Source organism: Carettochelys insculpta, chromosome 6 (assembly GCF_033958435.1).
Source record: "Carettochelys insculpta isolate YL-2023 chromosome 6, ASM3395843v1, whole genome shotgun sequence".
NCBI lineage: Eukaryota > Metazoa > Chordata > Testudines > Carettochelyidae > Carettochelys > Carettochelys insculpta.
Genome location: NC_134142.1, coordinates 57,323,831 through 57,344,317, shown reverse-complemented (window position 1 = coordinate 57,344,317; position 20,487 = coordinate 57,323,831). Strand labels below are relative to the sequence as shown.

At 38.9% G+C, this 20,487-nt stretch overlaps 1 protein-coding gene across 2 annotated transcripts in view; it reads left to right on the top strand.

Annotated features, from left to right (window-relative positions):
- Positions 1–20,487, top strand: part of FMN1 (formin 1) — a 360,158-nt gene that overhangs the window by 327,269 nt on the left and 12,402 nt on the right. For both annotated transcript variants that reach the window (XM_074996955.1, XM_074996956.1), the window contains exon 18: positions 18,851–18,935. In XM_074996955.1, the coding sequence (XP_074853056.1) occupies positions 18,851–18,935 (85 nt within the window). The remainder of the gene's footprint in view (positions 1–18,850; positions 18,936–20,487) is intronic.

Here is a 20,487-nt window from a genome sequence, read left to right as displayed (position 1 = left end):
CAATCAAACCAGTTTAAATGGAGGCAGTTTTCATACTACCATTAATCCAAACTCTTACATTCAAACTTCCTGTTAATCCCACTCGGGTTGTCAGAGTAAGAATATCGGCCGTAGCTCCCCCTAAATTTAAAATAATTGTACTTGATGTGTGAGCAGTCACAATTTAAAATCAAGCTAAGTGCCTTCGATTGGAATTTATGCTGTAGTGTAGACGTAGCCAAAGAAACTGGTTTAAATACCCATGTAAAGGCAAAAACATTGCATTGTACAGAACTTAAGAGAACATCTCAACTATCTTTAATAAATTATTCAAGTTGTTTTGTTTTGTAAGTAAAACTATCCACCATCATTTTGCCTGTTCACTGCTAAAATTTTATGAAAATGTTTAACGCATTGTCATTCTATTTACAAATAAAAATGTAGTATAGATGTCTGATCCCTTCTGCTAATGGAGCTTATGTGTGTTTGTTCCTGTTCATGGTAGAAAACACAAAATACCTGGTATTAAATTTGTAAACACTTCAGAGTTACATAGATAATATTTTTATATCATTAACACAAAAAAGGTCATTTGTTTGTTTTTCTTTAAATTGAAAACTTGGTGATCCATCAAGACAATGTGCTTTTGGAATGAAGAGCCTCATGAAATAACTGAATTAGAATGACGGAAAAACTGTTTTTATCATACTGAAAAGTCATGACACTTTAAAGGTTCTGTTATACAAAGTGTGAGGCTGATAATACCCCAATCCCAGTCCAATAATAAAGGTTGAAAGAAATGTAAGTTATGATCGCTGTACATTATGCAGTGGATTTTTTTTTGTGGCTTCTCTTTTACTGCCATGGTAAACTTTAATAACCTGAGTATGATAGGAATGGACAGCTGTCTTCTGTAGCTGGGTAAAACTAATTAATTTGATGCACAATTTGTTTTGCATTTCTACATGTTTATAATTAAAATGTAAAAAATGACATTGTATTTAGCTGTAACAAATTCTTCTTGTGTCCAGGGAGGAAATGTTGCGGAAGCAGAATAAGTAGCTATAGCCAATATTTTAAAACTTGGATGACAACAGTTAGGCACTTAAATCTTTATTTAGGTACCTAAATAAGTGATGTCTACTTAATCTTTGGAAGGAATTTCAATGTGAACTACAGATGCTTGGCTTATCCCTTCTGAAAATTAGTCCAGTTATGTTGGTGTGTAAATGTATATTTCATTGTCTGTCTTTAGGAACACAAGGGGAAGACTTTGTCCTTTAAGGTTTTTTTGTCACCAAATATAGCCCTAGCAAAATTAAATGCCTTCACATACTGCAAAATATTGTAATTAAACTCCCAGAATTATTCCTGCATATAAAAACAAAATAAAGCTAATGGTTATCTAAAAATGTTATCAGTTATCATTAGTATAAAAATAAAAAAGTGCTGTCTGGAATTCCAATATGGAAAATCTTCTACTACTAGACTAAATATTTTGAGTTATTAAAAGGGCATCTAAAGACTTCTAAAAGTACAGAAAAATTGGATAACAGTCTCCTCAATTAAGCAATAGGCTCAGCTGCAAGATCTTGTTTTTTCTAAAAACTATGACTTCTAAGTGTAACAAAACTGTAGCAATCTAATTAGATTTCTCTCCAATGGTTTTTAGTGGAGGAAACACTTTAACCATGCTGCCCTGTGCTTAACTGACCATGAAAATAAGTTAGCTGCCTGTGAAATATAGTTGAATTACTGTCTCTTTCATGGACAAAATCTGCACGTCATTAAGGAATCCACAGCAGAGTTATAGATGTAGGTATAAAAACTACTTGAATATAATAAATAAATGACTGTGGAGATAATATGTAGAATTTTTTCACCATAAATTTCTTGTATAGGGATACTTTCCCTTTGAGACATGCTATTTCCTCCACTGTTAGTGTGTAACTATAATACCGTAAAATTTGCTTTGAAGATCACTTCTTTGTAAAGAGAATCTGTCTAGAATGGCCACTTGTGCTTCATCCTCCACATATATTTTTCATGTAAATGCATGATAATGCCAACCACATGTTGGGAACATTTTCCACAAGTCGAATAATTTTATTGACAACTTTTTAATATGTAGATCAATATGTCCAAACTGTGAAGCTTCTTCTATAAGGCTTTCTTCTTTTTTTCAAAAAATTGTCATTCTAATTACATAGAAGAGTACATTTTGACTTACAAAGGAGACAATATTTTGTGATAATGAGCCAGTGTATTGCCAGATGTGTTTTATAGCTAATTATATCTTCATTCCCTTGGTAGGACTGTTGCTTTTTATTTACAGCTGGTATGCAAAAGAACCCAGAAGATTGCCACCTATAATTTTAAAATATCTTTAAAAGACCATGCTAATAAACATCTAATTTAATTTGCAGAAAGTTGTAAGCTGCCTATGGCAACGGGTAAACATTATTTTTATAAGTACTGTAATTTGTATTGAACAGTTGCGTTAGATGTGGTTAAGAACATCCGTGTGCTGTATGATAAGAATTGTGTAGTAAGTGCTAAAAGGACATTTCTGTTTGAATCTAAGTATTTAATCATGAAAAATCTCATTGCTGTTCATAGGAACCCCGTAATTTGTGATCAGTTGCATCCATACACAAGAGTCCTAGTTCTGAGTTAGGTCACCTGTTCAGCTTGTTTTCTTATTAGTCTTTGTAGCTCATTAGCAAAGACTGGAGAAGAAAGAGACCCTAGATTTGTCCAAATGCCTGGAGGAGGTATAGTTATTATTTAATGCCAAAATATGAAATCTGTGGCCTGAATTCCAATGCCTTTGTTTCCTAAATTTCATTCATGCCACTGAGTACATTGATGGTCCCAGTTAAATCTTAATGCATAGCAATTTCACTGTCAAATTCCCTGTTTTCTTAGTCCCGGGTCTCTTGCAAACAATTTGGGTGCAATGTGCTAGTGTGCACTATTATGTACTCCCCAGGTGGTGTGTATTAACACACGGCGTAGACAAGCCCATAGGCATAGAGATAAGCACCATTTGGAACTAATCATCAGGGGAAGCTGATAGCTCTGTATGTGACAATTCAGGTAGCTAGGACCTTACATCACAAAGGGAGGAGGAGGAAGGTTTCATGTTTCTGCCTCTTCTGGAGGATGCTGTTAGCTCTCAACGAGCAACTAAACCTTCTAAACTATTTTGTGTTATGTTTAACAAGTACAGAGTGATTTGCTTTGACTGCTTGACTCCTCATGCCTATGATAATAGAATACACTCCTAGCATGTAATATTATGTGATCCAGAGGAGACTATAAACAGAACAAAAAAATTGGTGCACAAACTCTTAGAATATGTAATTAATAGTTTTTAATCTTTCTAGTATTCAAGTTAACGTAAAACATGATGCTGTTTTGTATATAATTAATAATTAAAGGAGACAGCATAGGAGGTCAGCAGCAAGATGTACATCATCCTTTAATGAGTATCTGATGTAAGCTAATTACACATAAAATCACTCCTGGTGGAACTCATGGTAAAGATGATCCAAGTATTAGAGATGTACCTGGGGATGGTGATGGGATTCAGATGAGGACTTGCAGGTGTAAAATGAAGAGTAGAGAACAAGTGGGATGGGCAAAGCTTGCAAACAAAAGGATCTGGAGAGCAGATTGCTGGAACAGTGGGTGCTCCATGGAAAAAAGAGACCAAGAGGACAATGAGAATGAAGAGACTGTCTTGCAGTGATATGAAGGAGGTGAGTAACATTGGTCTATGACACTAGGAAACATGGATGAGAAACAAGCAGAAGATGGGGTGTCAAGTTAAAAAAAAAAAGGGTGGGGAAGTCAGTCCTTACAGAAGAGAGGAAGAGACAGTGAAGATCATCAGGACCAGAACCCAAAGAAAAATGAGGATGCTATTATTAGAGAGAGAAATAGTGCTCTAAATTATGCCAAAATGGAAGAGTCTAACTTCCTGGATAGAGATTAGAGAAGAAATGCTACTGATACTGGTAGGCCCAGTTATTCAGTTATTATCTGTTATTCCTTGATGTGATAAATGACAGTTTATCAAATTGTCACTGAACCAACAAGAGGTGATGCAATTTTAGGATTAATTTTGATAAACGAGGACATTGCAGCAGAGCTGGTCATAGGAATAACCTTGGATTGAGTGATCACTAAATTAAATGGAAGGGTAACTAAAACCAGGTCAACTTTGAGTTTGTTTGTTTGTTTTTTAAGGGCAGGCTTTAGGAAATTAAGCAAATTAGTTAAAGAACTCAGTTGGACTGAAAAGCTCTTGAATTTTAATGTTGAGGGGCCTGGAATTTCTTTAAATCAACTCTACAAGTACTATCTAAATTTGCATTCCAAGCAAGAGGACAAAACTTGTCAGGAGAGGCTTGAGTAGATGGATGAGTAACCACTCCAAAAAGGTGATTAGAAGTAAGCAAAGAGCCTGTAGGTAATTCAAAAAGAGACTGAACAGGAAAGAACAGTACAGAATAGAAGCTAGAAGATGTGAGACTAATGGGAAAATTCTGAAAAGTTGGGCAGATTTAGTTCTTTCCAATGAAATGAAAATACATAATAAGAGATTTTTGTACTTACTGAAGTAAAATGAGAATAAGGAAAACTGAAGTTGGGCCATTATACAATGTGGATAGAGAGGAGTTTGAATATCATCTAGATAAGGTTCAAAACCTTAAAGAATATTTTCCATCTGTTTTCACTAAGAATAGTAATACAGAACATGGCCATGAAAGCAGAAGAGCTGATGGAAATGAGCTTATAGAAATGGAAATGCCCACATCTAAGATGGAATAAAAGCTCAAAGAGTGTAACGTGTTCAGATCAGGGAGACCAGATATTTTCCATTTTAGAATATTGAAAGAACTGGCACATGAGAGTGCTATTCTGGTAGCAAACATTTTAATAAATTTATCTAGTCCAGGTTAATGCCATATGACTGGAGCAGTGGTTTTCAATTTGTTTCTCATTGTGGGTCACAGGTTGAGAACCCTGACCCCGTTCCCCCACCAAAAAAAATCCACAATTCCCTATGTGCAGCACTCTGCCCAGACTTAGGCCAGAAGCATGGGATGGGGCACTATATCCTGGACCCCGCAGTGGGGCAAGACACTGTACCTTTAGCCCAGGGGTGCTACAGCACCTCAACAAAACTACAGTTCCAGTCCCCTCCACCTCCTCACTGCCCGGACCCCAACCTCCAAATCCACAGACCCACTCTCTAGTTCCTTGCGATGCTCAGCCACCCACTTCTCACTGGAGTATTCATGCAAGCTGCAAGACGTTGTGTCTCCTTCAGCCAGCTCCACCATCTGCCAGTCAAGAGCAGCAAATTGTGATTTTTTAAAGCGCATTAATGGGCCAAAGTTGTGTGCTAATTGGGCTGCAGGCAAAGAGCCCCTGTATTGGAGGGCAGCTAACCAATTTATATTTTTTTAAAATGTGATCCAGGCATTTGCATGTCAGACTTCAATAATACGTAGGACTTTGGAATACCCATTGTGCCAGAGTGACAACTGGCGGGTGACTCCAGAGACAGGAGAGAGTTGTAATCCAGGGACCTACCCACTAAATGGCACCACTAGCCTAGTGCAGTAACAGGCTTAGCCTCGCAAAAAGAAGGGAAAGTCAAGAGCTATTCAGGCTAAAGAACAAAGTTGTCATGCAAGAATGAGTATAAATAATGGGTATAAACAAAGGCAGGAAATTAGAACGTTTCTAACCATCAGAGGATTGAGGTTCTGGAACAGCCTCCCAGTGGGAGTTATGGGGACAAACCACTTTAATCAGTTCCAAGAGAGAGCTGGAGAAATATATGAATGGGATTGTATGTCAGGGCTGTTTATGATGGTGTGGGGCAGGGCAACCCTTGTTTCCCCTTCTGATCTATGTCTTGTGTTCCTAGAATTCATTCTTCAGGGTTTAAGATGTCAACTGTAACAGTCAGAAAGTTTGTTTGTTTGTTTATTTTTGTTTGATTTTGCCAAAAAAGTATCCTTTTCTTTTTGGTCTCTTTCCTCTAAAGCATTAGACATGGCCACAACTGAGAATGGACACTGAGTGAGGTGGGGTGGTGTTCTGAGGGGACACAAACATTGTATCTCACCTGCTTGGCTGGCTGGTTCTTGCTCACCTCCTCAGGGTCTAACTGGCAGCCATATATGGTGTTGGGAAGGAATTTTTCCCCCAGGCCAGATTGGCTAGAGAATTCTGCCAGGGTTTTTTTGCTGCTTTTTTCAGCATATGAGTACAGTTCACTTGCTGGGATTATTTTTGTATTTCTCATAGAATTGTTGTCCTAACATTGCCAGAGGTCTTGGTTCCTGGTGCACCCCAGTCCCTCTTATTTTTTGTCTGCGGAACCAAGACCTCTGGCAATGTTAGGACAACAATTATATGAGCTATAGTACTGTCTTCTGTGAGCTATAGTACTTTGGTCTAATTTTAGTTGTTAGATTAGTGTATAGGTCCAGAGTAATGTCCACCTAAAATATATAATAGGAAGTCAGACTGGGTGATATGGTGGCCTTTGTGGCCATATCTTGTATGCTTCCTAGACCCAATTTGGTTTTCAGTTTCACTAAAAACACTAGTCCTTATTCTAGCAGACTGTTAGCAAGTTCTCCTGCTGGAGTTTTACCTATGAAAGCAACCACAATAGTAATAAATAGGGCTTTATTTTTTAATGTTATCTTGCTACAACAAGATGACAATTAAAATCCATGACAAGCTTCTCAAAAGTCAGTTTTTTAAACAATAAAGTTTAATGTTATGGTGGTAATCGTCCTTCTGTATAGCACCAAAAGCATTTAACTGACTGTACAAACTATTTCTCCTGGACACCCTATCTAATCTGTCATACCTACGATGATATCCACACAGCACCAATAGAATAGAATGGAGAGGTTGCTGATTAGCACTGAGATGTATTACATATTCATTTAGATGAACGAGAAGCAGATGAGACTTCTGTGTGAATTAAATTATTCAAGTTGTGACTTGCCCAGGAAACATACCAAGTGTAACACCAGACAAAAAAAGGCCAGGATTCTTGTGGTCAGGGCCAAGCAATTAGGACTTCAGGTTTCCGTCTGTTCCGAAGAATCACAAGCTAAACTCTCCTGAGTTTGTGAGGATCATTGAAATTATAGTACAAGGTGATACAGCTTTAACCTATGTGGAGTTGAGTTACTGGTTAAAAAAAAGAATGCTATCTAATGAAACATACAAGTGCACACATGGTAGCCTCTGTCCTAAGTATCTTTTCAAAGTATATTATTGGAGGCAACAAGTAGAGACAACAAATGGGATTATACTTAAGTTATGTCTATACTAGACATAGAAGTCAACTGCTGATACACAGTTTTAGCTATGCCAATTGCGTAGCTAAAATCAATTTATCAGCGGTCAGCTTCAATGTCTGTCTATACAGAAGAAAGTTGACAGGAGCGTTTCTCCTGTCAACCTCCCTTAATCCTCACCACCTGCGAAGAGTTCCGGGGTCAATGTTGACCCTGGAAAGCACTGTTTCGCACATGCACAAAACAAAGCCCTGGGAGATTGACCCTGAGTGGGTCACTCTTCCATGGTAGTATAGCCCTAGCTTTAGTGTAATAAACAGCAGCTGAGGTACCCATGTTGTTTCGCCATTGTTAGGTATTTTAGAGGTGTCATAATGTAAGCAAATTTTAAGAAAAGATCTGAAAGATGATAGTTTGCTCTGGCAATTTTTACAGGGTAGTCTTCCCATACATAAGGGGCAGCACCAAAAACAGTTGAAGATGCTTGTAGGAAAATATGAGCAATCAATGGATGTTAAAATCTGGCATGACTCACAGAGTTGAATCAGAGTTTGACTGCCTTGGTACAGTGGATCCTCAAAGGTACGAACACACAGGTATGGAGTTATTGGTCAACTGGACACCCTCTGAAACCAGAAGTAATCAACCAGGCAGCAACAGAGACAAAAAAAAATTAAAAATAGAAACTGCCCCCAGCAAACACTACTGCCTTGAGGCTTTAGCCTTGGAGGTCATCACTTCAGCCATGATGACAGAGGCAAAAGTCAGGGCTCTGGGTGGGTGGTGAGCTGGGGCTGAGGACTTTACCTATACGGGGAGCTCTGGTTTCAGCCCCAGCACTTCCTTCCACCACATAGCTGTAGCCCAAAGCACCCCCACAAAACTGAACTGAGAGCAGAGCTGGAGGGCTGAAGCCCTTATCCTCTGCATCCCCCATGGGACAGAATCTGGAAACAGAGCCATAGGGATGTAGCCCTAAAACACAGTGTTCCCTCTGGGTCTGAAGCGCTGGTGTTGGGTGCTGCCAGAGGGCAGACGCTCTGAGCCCTATACCATGAGCTCTGGTGGTCAGAAGCCCCAACACCACCCCACACCACCCCACCCACACCCCCACCCTGCAGCTGCAGCTCCAGCTCTCATAGCTGACATCCATAGTATTTTGTTTAGAATTACTATTTCAGAGTTAAGGACAAGCCCTTTTTCCAGTGTCCATAAGTCTGAGGTTCTAGTTCACTCTAAAAGTTCTATATGGTAGTTTGTGCATGAGTGAAGATAAAAAGGAAACGAAGTGGAGCGATGCAAAGAATGTTGTGATGTGATCAAAGTGATTTTGGCATTTTTGCAGAAGCATTTTGAATGGATTAAAGGGTGTCAAGCTGGCATTTCTCAAGACCAGAAAGGAGCAGGTTGCCATAGTCAAGCCATGAGCTCATGAGAGCTTGTACCAGTGTTTTAGCAGGATGAACAGAGAGGATGGATCTTAGAGGTATTTTGCAGTAAGACCTATCAGAGTGTGGATGTGGTTTAAATTGTGAAATAGGAGAAAGAGGATGTATACATTACAGACCTACGTGGCAGGGAGCATGGTTCAAATGTCCACAGAGTATGAGAAAATGGTATATGCCTTCCTGGCAAGGTCCTCTGTCAGAACTCCTGTTCCTGAAAGAAAAAATATGAACTCACTGTTGCAGTTCTGCACCTGCTGTTTCCTGGGGCATATAATTAGATTTTCTCCTCTTGGCTACAGAGTGCAGTCTGCGATGTTGTCATATTTAACCCATGTTATTCAGATGAACTAGCAACAGAGGGTGTGGAAGTAACAGCGTGCTTTCCAGCAGTAGATCCTTAAAGAAATTTTAAAAACAAACAAACAAAAGAAAAACAACCCATCTGCATCTTCAGTTTTAGGACTGGAGACAAACTGGCCTATACAGGCAAGTAGTTTTACACTACAGTCTTTTAATGGTTTCGTAAACACAGTGTGCACATATTTAAAATTCAGCTTGCGGTGTATAAAATATAAAACATTGCAAATATATCAATTTTCATCGTATAAAAACCCAAGATACACAGTGAAGTAGCCAGTTTTGTACAATTTTAAATAGATGTAATAATAATCTCTACATTACTTGAATGTCTGGGCACTAGATTTTTGTGAACTGTTGTACAGGAATAGTGTCATGTACTGAATAGTAGCAGTTGTGGAAGGAAGACAATGCATGATCCTAGTGCTTCACAGGAAGAGTTATGGGGCGAGGGAGAGAAGTGGATTCTGCCCAGAAATTCATTATGTCCTGAGAAACTGGCTATGTTCCCTCATTTCAGCCCTTGAATGCCAGCAGAATCCTGACATCATGGAGCAGGTGTAGAGAGAATTACGTGGGCTCGAGAAAAAGGAAAACATGCTGTATTGGCTTCTCTCTGAATTATCTTTGGGTTTTAGAGTATTTGGTGCCCAAGCTCTTCCTGTGAGCTGAATAAGAGAGGGGAGCACAGGGGTAAATGATGATAGTAGTAGCCTTTATCCTCCCAGCCTTGTTTGTTTCTCCGGCATTGGAAAGTGTTTTTGTGGGCTTATGGAGAAAACATTATAAATGTGTAAAATATTAGTTTTAGTTTTATGTTTGTATTCCATAAAATTACTCAAGGAATTATAAATTAATTTTTAAGGAATAATAATGGCCAATTTTTCAGCAATTGCCTCTGATTTTGGTGCCTCAGTTGTCTGAACACCTTGGTCTGATTTTCAGAGATGCTTAACATCCAGAACTCCCAGCTAGGAATGCACGTGTTATTTGATTTGACCTTAGGTTGGGAACTCCAAAGAGTTTCAAGTAAAATAATAGAATGGTGATTTATTGGTTTAAAGTAAAGTAGTCTATTTTTGTCACTGCCATCAGTTTTGTTTTTCATGTTGTATGAAGTAATGTACCAGAGATAAAGGATCATTTAATATTATTTTTGTATTTTTATCTTAGGTACATATATGTATATATGTTATGAAATATAATATAAATGTTTTATTCCTCCTATGTTCATTATAATATTTTGATTTCTCTTGCTCAGTGATGACTGATATTAGTACTTCCTTTGAACAGGTTCACATTGCAGCTGGTCAGGTTTTGCAATTTTAACTGATTTGCATTCCTTAAACTTTCCTTTTTTTTTTTCTTTAAAACACACAGAAGTTACAAAAACTGTTAATGTTTAACATCTAGACATGAAATGTGTCATTCACTGATTATGCTGCCCAAACATGCAATATGTAAGAAAAGATATTAAGCCCTTCATTGTGTAAAGTGATTTTTATAATTCAGTGTTCCAATGTGAAGCCCCAACAAAAACAAATATTTTATTGTGTTTTCCATGTAGTACTGATTTTTGACTTGTGGCTATATGCTTACGTTTGGGTGAATAATAGGCTACGTGGGCTTCCTGTTAGAATGGCAAATACAAGAGGGATAAAAAATAGCTAATGGAAGAAGCACCTTATAATTTGTTTCACAATTGTTGCTGATTTAAACAGACAGATCTGGTTGGCCTATATAGTCCTGATGATGAGTTCTGAAATTACAGGTGCAATTGTATAGCATGCTATAAGCAAGGAGCAGGCAGGTCTACTTCCTATGCAAACACTGAAAAGATTGCTATTGAAGAGCAAATACTGAAAGAAAAACATAGTGAAAAATTCTCATTGCTCAGTGCTCTGTGAAGAAGCTTATTCCAACTGTCCTACAATTATCAATGTTTAGTCTGCTGTCCCCCTTGGGCATGTCCAAACTGCAATGGAAGCCCAGGAGTAATAAAGCTCAAATTAGCAGAGTCTGGGATCATTAACCTAGAGCCTGAGCATCTACACTCATTTGTAACCCCAGATTAGGAACTGCAGAACCCTGGTCCCAAATTGGAGCTTCAGCATTTATATTGCATTATACAAGCCTGAATCCAACCACCATATCTCAAATGCTTAGCACCGTCCCAAAACATGTCCTCCACCCACCCTTTGGTATTCTGAATTAGTACTACAGGAGGCAGAGGTCCTGTTCCCATGCAAGTTGTAATACGGTGCTGTCAGGATTTTTTAACACCTTGGACATAATCGTCCCCGTGGGCCAGGGAATACATGCCTTTGGCTGTGTAAAATCAGTGCAGGCACGTGAAAAATCCCAAGTGTCACAGGCTGCCATTTAGCAGCAGCACCAACTGTCACTTTTTGACAGTTAGCTTCCCCGGTAACCTGAACTCATGAATAATTCATGAGCAGGTGTTCAAATTCCAGGCTTCTGATTGGGCAAAGTGGAAAGTTTCTGGAACTTTCCTTCCCTCAGAGGACCTGGTTGAAAACCACACCTGCATGTAAATAGAATAATGAATATTTAAATCACCTTATGAATTATGTATGAGAACTCTCAATATAAGCAGGTGCTGCGGAGCATTCTGTGGCCCTGGGAGGTGCAGACAGGACTCTGTGCTCCTATATAGGGAAGCGTGGCTGAGAGAGCAGTGTCCGCTGAGTCCCTTAGGCCAGTCCCTGGGGGTGAAGCACCTGAAATCACTGAGAGCTGAACTCAGATCAATAAGAGCTAGCTGTGAAATCACGTCAGTGCCACCACTACACCTGCGGTGCTGACCGGGCTCGGGCAGCGCCTACACTCTCAAGCAGCAGCTCCTCCCTCAAGCGGTGCCAGCGGCAAGCAGTCTCCACGGGGAAGTGGCCGAGTGTCAAACTGGCCCACCGAAAGGCGGGTACTGCGCGCTCAGCTGCCAGTCCCGGAGGCTGCCATCTTACCATTGCCTCTACCTGCGCCCTACCATTCTGACCATCAGCTTCTTCAATTACCTGACAAGACATACCTACCGGATTGGACTTCTGACCTCGGAATACATAATTTACCTGGACTGACACATTTTAGACATAGTATAAAAAACACCTGGGACATCGGGGCCCCCAAAGGGGGAGTAGGGGTCGCACGCCTGCAGTGTGCCGGCTTGATGAGGTTGGCGCAGAACCCGAGGGCCTGACCCTCAGGGCCGGGCCTTGGAGCCCAGGGTATACAAAGTACAGCACATTTAATTATTAATTGTTAACAGTTTTATATTAATATTATCGCATATATTAAGGTATTTAGTAATAATTTTATTGGGAAGGTATTATTCCTTGCCCTGTTTTACCCTCAATCCTCCTTTATATATATTATTGTGAGTGAAGGCTCAGCCTCCTCACCTCCCGCAGGCTGCCAACACAGTGCTTCCTGTAGGAGAGCTAAGGCCTCCCAGGAGCAACTCATAAATAAAGCCCACAGAAGGAAACAGAAGGCCTCCCACAAAAAGAGGAGACAATCTTGACCGCCCCCGGGCTCATATTTTGGGGCAGGTGTAGCGCCTGCCCCCGGTCAGGAGCCGGGGTTAGCACCCCTCGTTCCGCCTGTTTAAGTTGGCAGCAGGGATCTTTAAACTCCTAACCCTTTTCACCTTTCCTTCCTTAATAACGAACTAATTTTTGCCTTCCGGACCAATAAAAATTTATAACCACACAAAGGAATCTTCAAGTCAACAAGATGTTTATTGTAAGTTTATAGTTATAGTTATTGTTTAGTTTAGTGTAGTTAGTTTGTTATTTAATAGTGTGCTTTAATAATAAAATAAAATAAAATAGTAATAATAAAATAATTGATTTGTTTCACTCGCTTGTACCTTGTCCTTGGTCTCGCCCTTCCTTGCCAGCCACTTCCCGTTAGGAGGCTTGGGCGGAGTCTAGTGTGAACCGGGGTGGAGCTCTCCTGCCTGGGTTTGCAGCAGGGACCTGATTGGGTCCTGGGATCTGTGCTCAGGGGGCATCAAACAGACCTCCTTGGTGTAGGGCTTTGTTTAATCTAACATCCTTCAGCCTGTCCAGAAAAAAGCCCGGCAGGTGCTATATGGATTGATTCTGCCTACTAAGAGCAGAATTAGACCCTTAAAGAGGCGATTCGTGTCACACTCACATCTTTACAGTAAGTGAGCTTTCCTCTTTAGCTCTATAAACTGTTTAATGACCATTATCACATTTAATTGGTTATTCTAGTTCATTCATGATTTTCCTACTGCCTAGAGAAGTTGGTGACTTGACTAACCAATGAGCTCAAATAAAAAGACAAATGGACACATATTCATTTTATGTGTGTAGCTGGTAAAGCCTCACCACCTGTTTGTTCTCCAGTTACTCTCAAGCAGGATGAAGCTCTGATGAGTCTTGTCAAGCCATATTAGTAATGTTTTCTAGAAGTCCTCTTCATCTGTTTTGTTGGGGTATCGACATTTCTACACTCAGAAATACCTTTTCTTTTTACCTGATTTCAGTAAAGTTGACAGTATTAAACTGACCATTTTCATTAGCCCTTAATATAACTGCAGTTACTCTCATGCAGTGTTTACACTAGCCCCCTTCTTCGAAAGGGGCATAGTAATCAGCCTGAGCGGAGAATACTGATGAAGTGCTGTGATGAAATTTTCTGGGAGTAAAAGCACTTCAAAGTTGCCTGGATAATTCAAAGTGCCCACAGCCACACGGCATGCCGGTGCGTCCAAGTTTGCAACTTCAAAGTTGCCATGGGGAGAATTCCCTTAATGAGGTGCTGCATGTTCATCACAGCACTTAATTAGTATTCTCTGCTCAGGCTGATTACCATGCCCCCTTTGAAGAAGGGAACTAGCGTAGACACAGCCTTAGAAAAGTATAAAAGGGATATTCAGTTGAATGTATTTGTTTAACTTCCAGTTTGACATTCTGTTGCAAAGCTTTTGTTTTATTGTAAATGGAGGACAAGTAATTGACAGTTTTTTTAAAAAGCAAGGAAGTTTATACTTTTATAGGAAGGAGTGGAGCAGTTTAAGTCTATATAAATTCTCATAAAATTCATTTAACTTCTTACAGGATTTGCTTTATGACACATTAAACAGTTTACTTAAGGTGATTAAAAATAATTGCATGTGCTGTGATATCTCTGAAGTCAGTTTTTAGATAGTATGTCCATATAAGACAACGTCAGCCAATAGGTAAGAGTATATTCTTGTTTACACAAATGAACTTTATCTGTAGTTTTACTTTTTGTGTATCATACTAATCTCTAAGCCAAATCACACAGGCCGTGTATTTCATTCACTACTTATTTGTAGCATTTTAGCTGGAGTTTTAAGATACTGTTTCATGATCATTACATTCATTATAAAAGTGGCAGCAACATTTCTGTTTAAACCAATTGAAGAGTACAGAAAATGAACACAATAAGTAGAAAAAGGGTAGTGCTGCATATTTTATTTATAACATCAATGCAGCCATAAGCCTAATGGCTGATGAGGCTTGCCTAGTAAAGAGTCTGACTTGTGCTTATAGCCTTGCACTCTGTTTCTCTCTCTCTCTCTCTCTCTCTCTCTCTCTCTCTCTGTGTGTGTGAGAGAGAGAGAGAGAGAGACTCTATTTTTCAAAAAATAGTTCCAGTGGTACTTTAGGGATGCATACAGCTTAAAAGGTTATTGTAAACATTTACAGTTGTTGGTGGAAAGCTACCATAACTTTTAATAGGCAGAAGTGTTTTTCATTTTCAGGTTTATTTTACTTCAAAAAGAGTGGAGTATAGAAGTGGAATGAGAGATTCAACAATAGCTTCCTTCAGCTACTGCTCTTTTGTGTTTGGTTAATTTTCATCTCCTTGTATTCTAGCCAATTCCAGGCTAGTATTGCAGCATCCATTGGCTAGTAGCAGTATCATTTCCAAGAGCAGGAGGAGTCTGCTATTGTTTCTAAAGCTTCTTCACATGGTGGTTATTTTACTGACCAAATGACTAAGCTCTAACCACTTTCTTAAAACTGAGAGCAAGTCAATTTAAATAATAATAATAAATAGTTAAGTCCATCTTAAATGTTATATATTTATGGTGCTGAGACTATGCTAATCCTTACCTGTCACACACTAGTGAACTGTTAGCATGCACCAGCAGGACCAGCACAGACCAATTAATGCACAATGCATTAGTGTGCTTTAGAAATCTCTGCCTGTGCGCATCACTGCAGTGTGTGGACAAACTCTTCCTTTCATTAAAGTGATATACTAAGCAATATAGCATTCTGTTTCTTCTAGAAAAGATTTTTTTTCTTTTTTTTTTTTTTCAAATCTGCACAAATATCTAACAGGTAAGCATTAGCAGCTACAGTAGATGCTCACAGTTACGAACAGGTCAGGAATGGAGGTTGTTCATAACTCTGAAACATTCAGCACTCTGAACAAAATGTTATGGTTGTTCTTTTAAAATTTACAGCTAAACGTTGGCTTAGTGCAGCTTTGGAAGTTCATTGTCTGGAAGAAAATGTTGCTTTTAATCATCTTAATTTAAATGAAATAAGCACTGAAACTGTTTCCTTACCTTATCAAATCTTCTGTCTGATTTTGTACTTCTGGCTATAAATGAGATGTGGGGTTGACTGGTCATCTTGTAACTCTGGTGTTCATAATTCTCATGTTCTACTGTATTCTCAACAACATAAGTAATAATTTAAGATGATTTTATTATCTGTTCATGATTTCTTAACTTGAGTTAATCATCCCAAAGATTCTCTGTGGTTAAGATGTTGGCTCAGTTTGTTTTGTAGATGTTTAGAAAAATCCATTAGAGCCAGTACAGCTTCCATAAACACAGGAGAGGAGGGGGAGAAGCTTACAATGTACTAAAAAGATGGTATAAAATGAAAGCATTCTTAGAATCCTTAATATCCCCAGTTTGGTCAAACTGAACCTAAAAATGTTAACTGCTATTAAAAACTGAAAGGTGATTTGAACATAATATTTTCAGTTGTAATAATTGCAGTTATGAGGCATTTATTGTCTAGCAACTATCAGTCATCTTGTTATTGCAAAAGCAAACCTTATTTGCAATCTGCGAGCGGTGAAGTGGTGACATAGCCAGCAAATTGAAAGTTTGCTTATAGGCATGCTTATAAAATAAGTATTATAATTTATAAGACCAAAAGGTGTAACTAAAACTGGAAACAAACTTGATAATGTGTAAACTAAATCTTACCATATGGATCTAATTTAGGGCATTTCTGTAACTTTTATCAACATAGAACACAATTGGGGTGGGAATTAAGGCTTCTTAAAAGTGATTTCATTGTTCCCTCATGCTCTGAGGTGTTTGCAAGGAAGTCAAGTTCCAAACTCTTAATAATTGTCCCACAGAAGCTTCCAAAATACATTGTTCAAACAAAAAATGGTAGGTTCTAAAAATGTGTTGGACGCTGATGAACACTACAGCATGTTTATGAATGTAGTTCATAAAATGTCAAGAATTCCAGAGCAATACAGTATGCACTGTTACAGAAGGGAAGGAAGTACATGTCAATAATTGCAGAACTAATCCATGTTACTTGTTGCTTCACATGGAAAATTCTTCCACAATGTAGTTTGTCAAAGGCGGTTTGAACTGGGCTTGGAATTTTAAATACTTTATTGGCTAGAGCAAAAGGAGAAAGTAAAGGAGAACATAAAATTTGTCAGTACGACAGTGCCAAGGTCTGTAAGTTTATAAGAAAAGAACTGTTTTGGTCTACAGCAGTGGAAATCAATTTGTCTATTTGTAATCAAAAGTTACCTGAAATTTCCTTTTCCTTTGGATGTTCCAGGCTGAAGTATAACTCAAGTATCTACACCCTCAGAGCTTTAGTGATACGGAAAGTTGGAGGCGTGCGATATTTGGGGTGGCATGTAGAATGGGTGAATAGAAGAATGCGCTATTTTGTATAAACTGTATGAATTCAAAGGACAACATTAAATTGCAAATTTTATGTGCCCATTTTAATGACCAATAGCAGACAAATTGTGCTTTGAATGGTGCTGACAATGGTTCCAACTTAGAGAACCCCAAGAATTTTCTCTCACTTTTCTCTTGCTTAGAGCATGAGTTTGTTAATGCCAGTGATTTTCATACCTCACTACTCCCTCCTCTACAGATGAGAATCAGATCACTTTTCTGCTGAGCTATTAGGTTTTCTTTTTTGTTTCCTTGACTTCTGAATGACTTTACCGTCCTTCTATTGCACCACAAATGATTCAAAGGTTCAGGAAAGTCTTAGAAACAGAGGGCTCTGTCCTCTCCTTGAGGGCTGGAAAAATTCTTAATGTGCCTTTTCGTATAAACCTCTTGGCTACGTCTACACTAGTAAGTTTTTTTTTGAAAAAGCCGGGACTCTTTTGAAAAATCCCACGGTGCATCTGTGAACAAAATATGTACTTTTGATATTAAATCAGAAGAAAACAGCACTTTTTCCAGTGGCCCTCTTCCTCTCCCAGATAAGGAAGAGTGCCTTTTTCCAAAAGATTCTTTCAGAAAAAAAACCATGGATATCAGGGATTCTTTTTCCAAAAGAGCTGTGTTCATGGTGCTGGATTTTTCAATCCTTGGCCTGTTCTTTCGAAAGAGTGGGGGCTATGTGGATGCTCTCTATCGAAAGAGTGGATCGATTTTTTTCAATCCCCTTTTTTGTGAGGGGACGCTATCTTTTGAAAGAATTTTTTTTGTCAGAAGAGATCTTCTAAAAGAACTTCTTTTGAAGGATCACTACAATATAGACATAGCCCACGTGTTTTCCTTTCTCTTCTCCCTCTGCTTTTATCAGCAGATTTGCCCGCAACTTTTGCCTGATATCAAGACAGTAGGCTTCAGCTAAAACCTTCTCCTTACTTGTTCCTGTACTCCCTTCTCTGCTTCAGTGAGATGGATCATTTGATAACATCTAAGGCTTTTCCCTGTGTATGTTCAGTAAGGGAAAACCTAGCAGACCCTTTTAATTTGTTTATTTCTACAGAGATTTCATATTTATCATGGCAAAAAATCAGTTTTATCTTTTCTGTGACAGCTATTATAGCCCACGCACCTTTTGGGTGGGGTGTACTATCCTATCCAGTGGCTCTGAGACCACTTTCAGAGAGAATAATGAGTCACTCTACATCCTTAGTTAACAAGCACCTGGATTTTAGCTCGTGTGGTTGCAGCTCATGTATTAAGCTCCAAAGGTCCTAGGTTTGATTCTGCCTGGAGAAGACTGAGGTCTGTTAGCCTTACACTATGAAAATAATGGTTATATGTAGAAATGTTTAGTTGTTGGTGCAAGCTAATTAATTTAAAGTGCATTTAAGTGCACACCAGGTAGTGTGTGTGTTGTTTTTAGAATAGGGGTAGCCTCTTGCCTGTGTGTTATGAGTGCTGTGATGTGGGAAGGAATTCTTTGAAACTTGGTTGTTGTTAGGAGAACCACATGGGTGGATCGTTCCACCTACACAAAGCTCCACTTCTTGCAGTGGGATACACGTGAGCATGGGGACTTGCAACAGAACATATTTTAGTTGATAACACAGACTCATTCTTTAGATTTGATGTTGCTTTTTGTCTTTGCCTTGTTTTCCAGAAGTGACAATTGATGCATGTATACCTGTCAGATGTAAAACAGATTTTTTTCTTGAATCTAATGGTATGTTTTGTGTTGTATTTTGTTTCAGACTGAAAGTGGCTCAGCAATTTGTAAACAAGTTAACAGAAGAGAAAAAGGTTGAAACAAAGAAAATCAATCCCATGGCTAGTCTGGTATGGTATATCCATCGGCATAACACTCTAAGATTGTGCTTTGTGCTTTTCATATAAATGTAGCTAGTAGCATGCATGTTTATCTGTTGGAAAGCAGCAAATTGATGTTGGAACAGGGGGAAATTTTTACTGTCTTATCTCGAGTGGTATAACAACTGAGTTTAGAAATGGGGCTTAAACAATTATTTAGATTCTCTTGTAGCCAACTCTGGCTCTAACATGGTTCAGATGGCAAAGTATGTCTCTTTCTCTCACATAAGTCCCTGTGCCTTTTTCCCTGTCACTCTTTAGAATGCTCTATCCAAAACTGATGAAAAAGCCCCTTTCCTGTCTTGATTCAAACGCCTCCTAAGGACTCTCTTCGGACAAAATCATATCATTTACCTTTGTCCTTCCTGACCATTTCTTGTTTATGATCCGTATCTGTCTTTGAGCAGAAACTAACCCCTTTTGTCAAGCACTAAGGCTTGAGCAAAATTATCTGACTATGCTTAGGCTTAAATCACACTGGCCAACCAAACCATAGCTAAGAGCTTTGTTTGTCCACAATACCCATGAGTTGTTACATAAGTGTAAACCAGGCCTAAAACTTGTCAAGAGTATAGGGTGCAGTAAAAAGCATGCAATTCAGTAGGGCAAATGGAAAGTACTCCACTTAGGATGGAACACTAAATTGCACACATATAAAATGGGAAACAACTATCTAAGAAGGAGAAATGAAGGTCGAGGGGGAAGGGCTGGGAGGTCATAGTGGATCACAAATTAAATGTGAGTAAAGACTGTAATGTTGCAAAAAAATAGCAAACATCATTCTGGGATATATCAACAAAGGCATTGTAAGTGAGACACAAGAAGTAATTTTTGCACACTAGTACATGCTGATTAGGCCTCAGCTGGAGTATTGTGTCCAGTTCTGGGTGCCACACTTCATTAAAGATGTGAAAAAATTGGAGAAAGTCCAGAGAAGATCAACAAAAATTATTTAAGATCTAGAAAAGATGACTCATGAGGGAAAATTGGAAAAAAATTGCCTTGTTTAGTCTGGTGAAGAGAAAACTGAGAGGGGACCTAACAGTTTTAAAGTACATGAAAGATTGTTACAAGGAGACGGGAGAAAAGCATTGGACAAGAAATAGTGAATTTAAGCAGCAGAAAAAGGCATTAGGAAAAACTTACTACCTGTTGGGGGAAGGGAGCGGTTAAGCACTGGAGTAAATAGCTTAAGGAAGTTATGGAATCTCCATCACTGGAGATTTTTAGGAGCAGGTTAGACAAACAGCTGTCAAAGGTGGGCTAGATAATATTTCATCCTGCCATGAATGCAGGAGACCAGAGTAGATGATCTTATGAGGTCCCATCCAGTCCTGTGAGGCTGTGTGAAAAGCCAAACAATTAACATGAGCACGCTAACACAACTAAAGTCAAAAATTTCAGATATAGGTGCCTAACATTAGGCCGTACAGTCTATGCCTAGGAACCAAAATAGGTGGTCGGATTTTCTGACAAGTGCCTCTGAAAGTCATGTCACTGGTTTATGGAAGTAGCTGCCTAG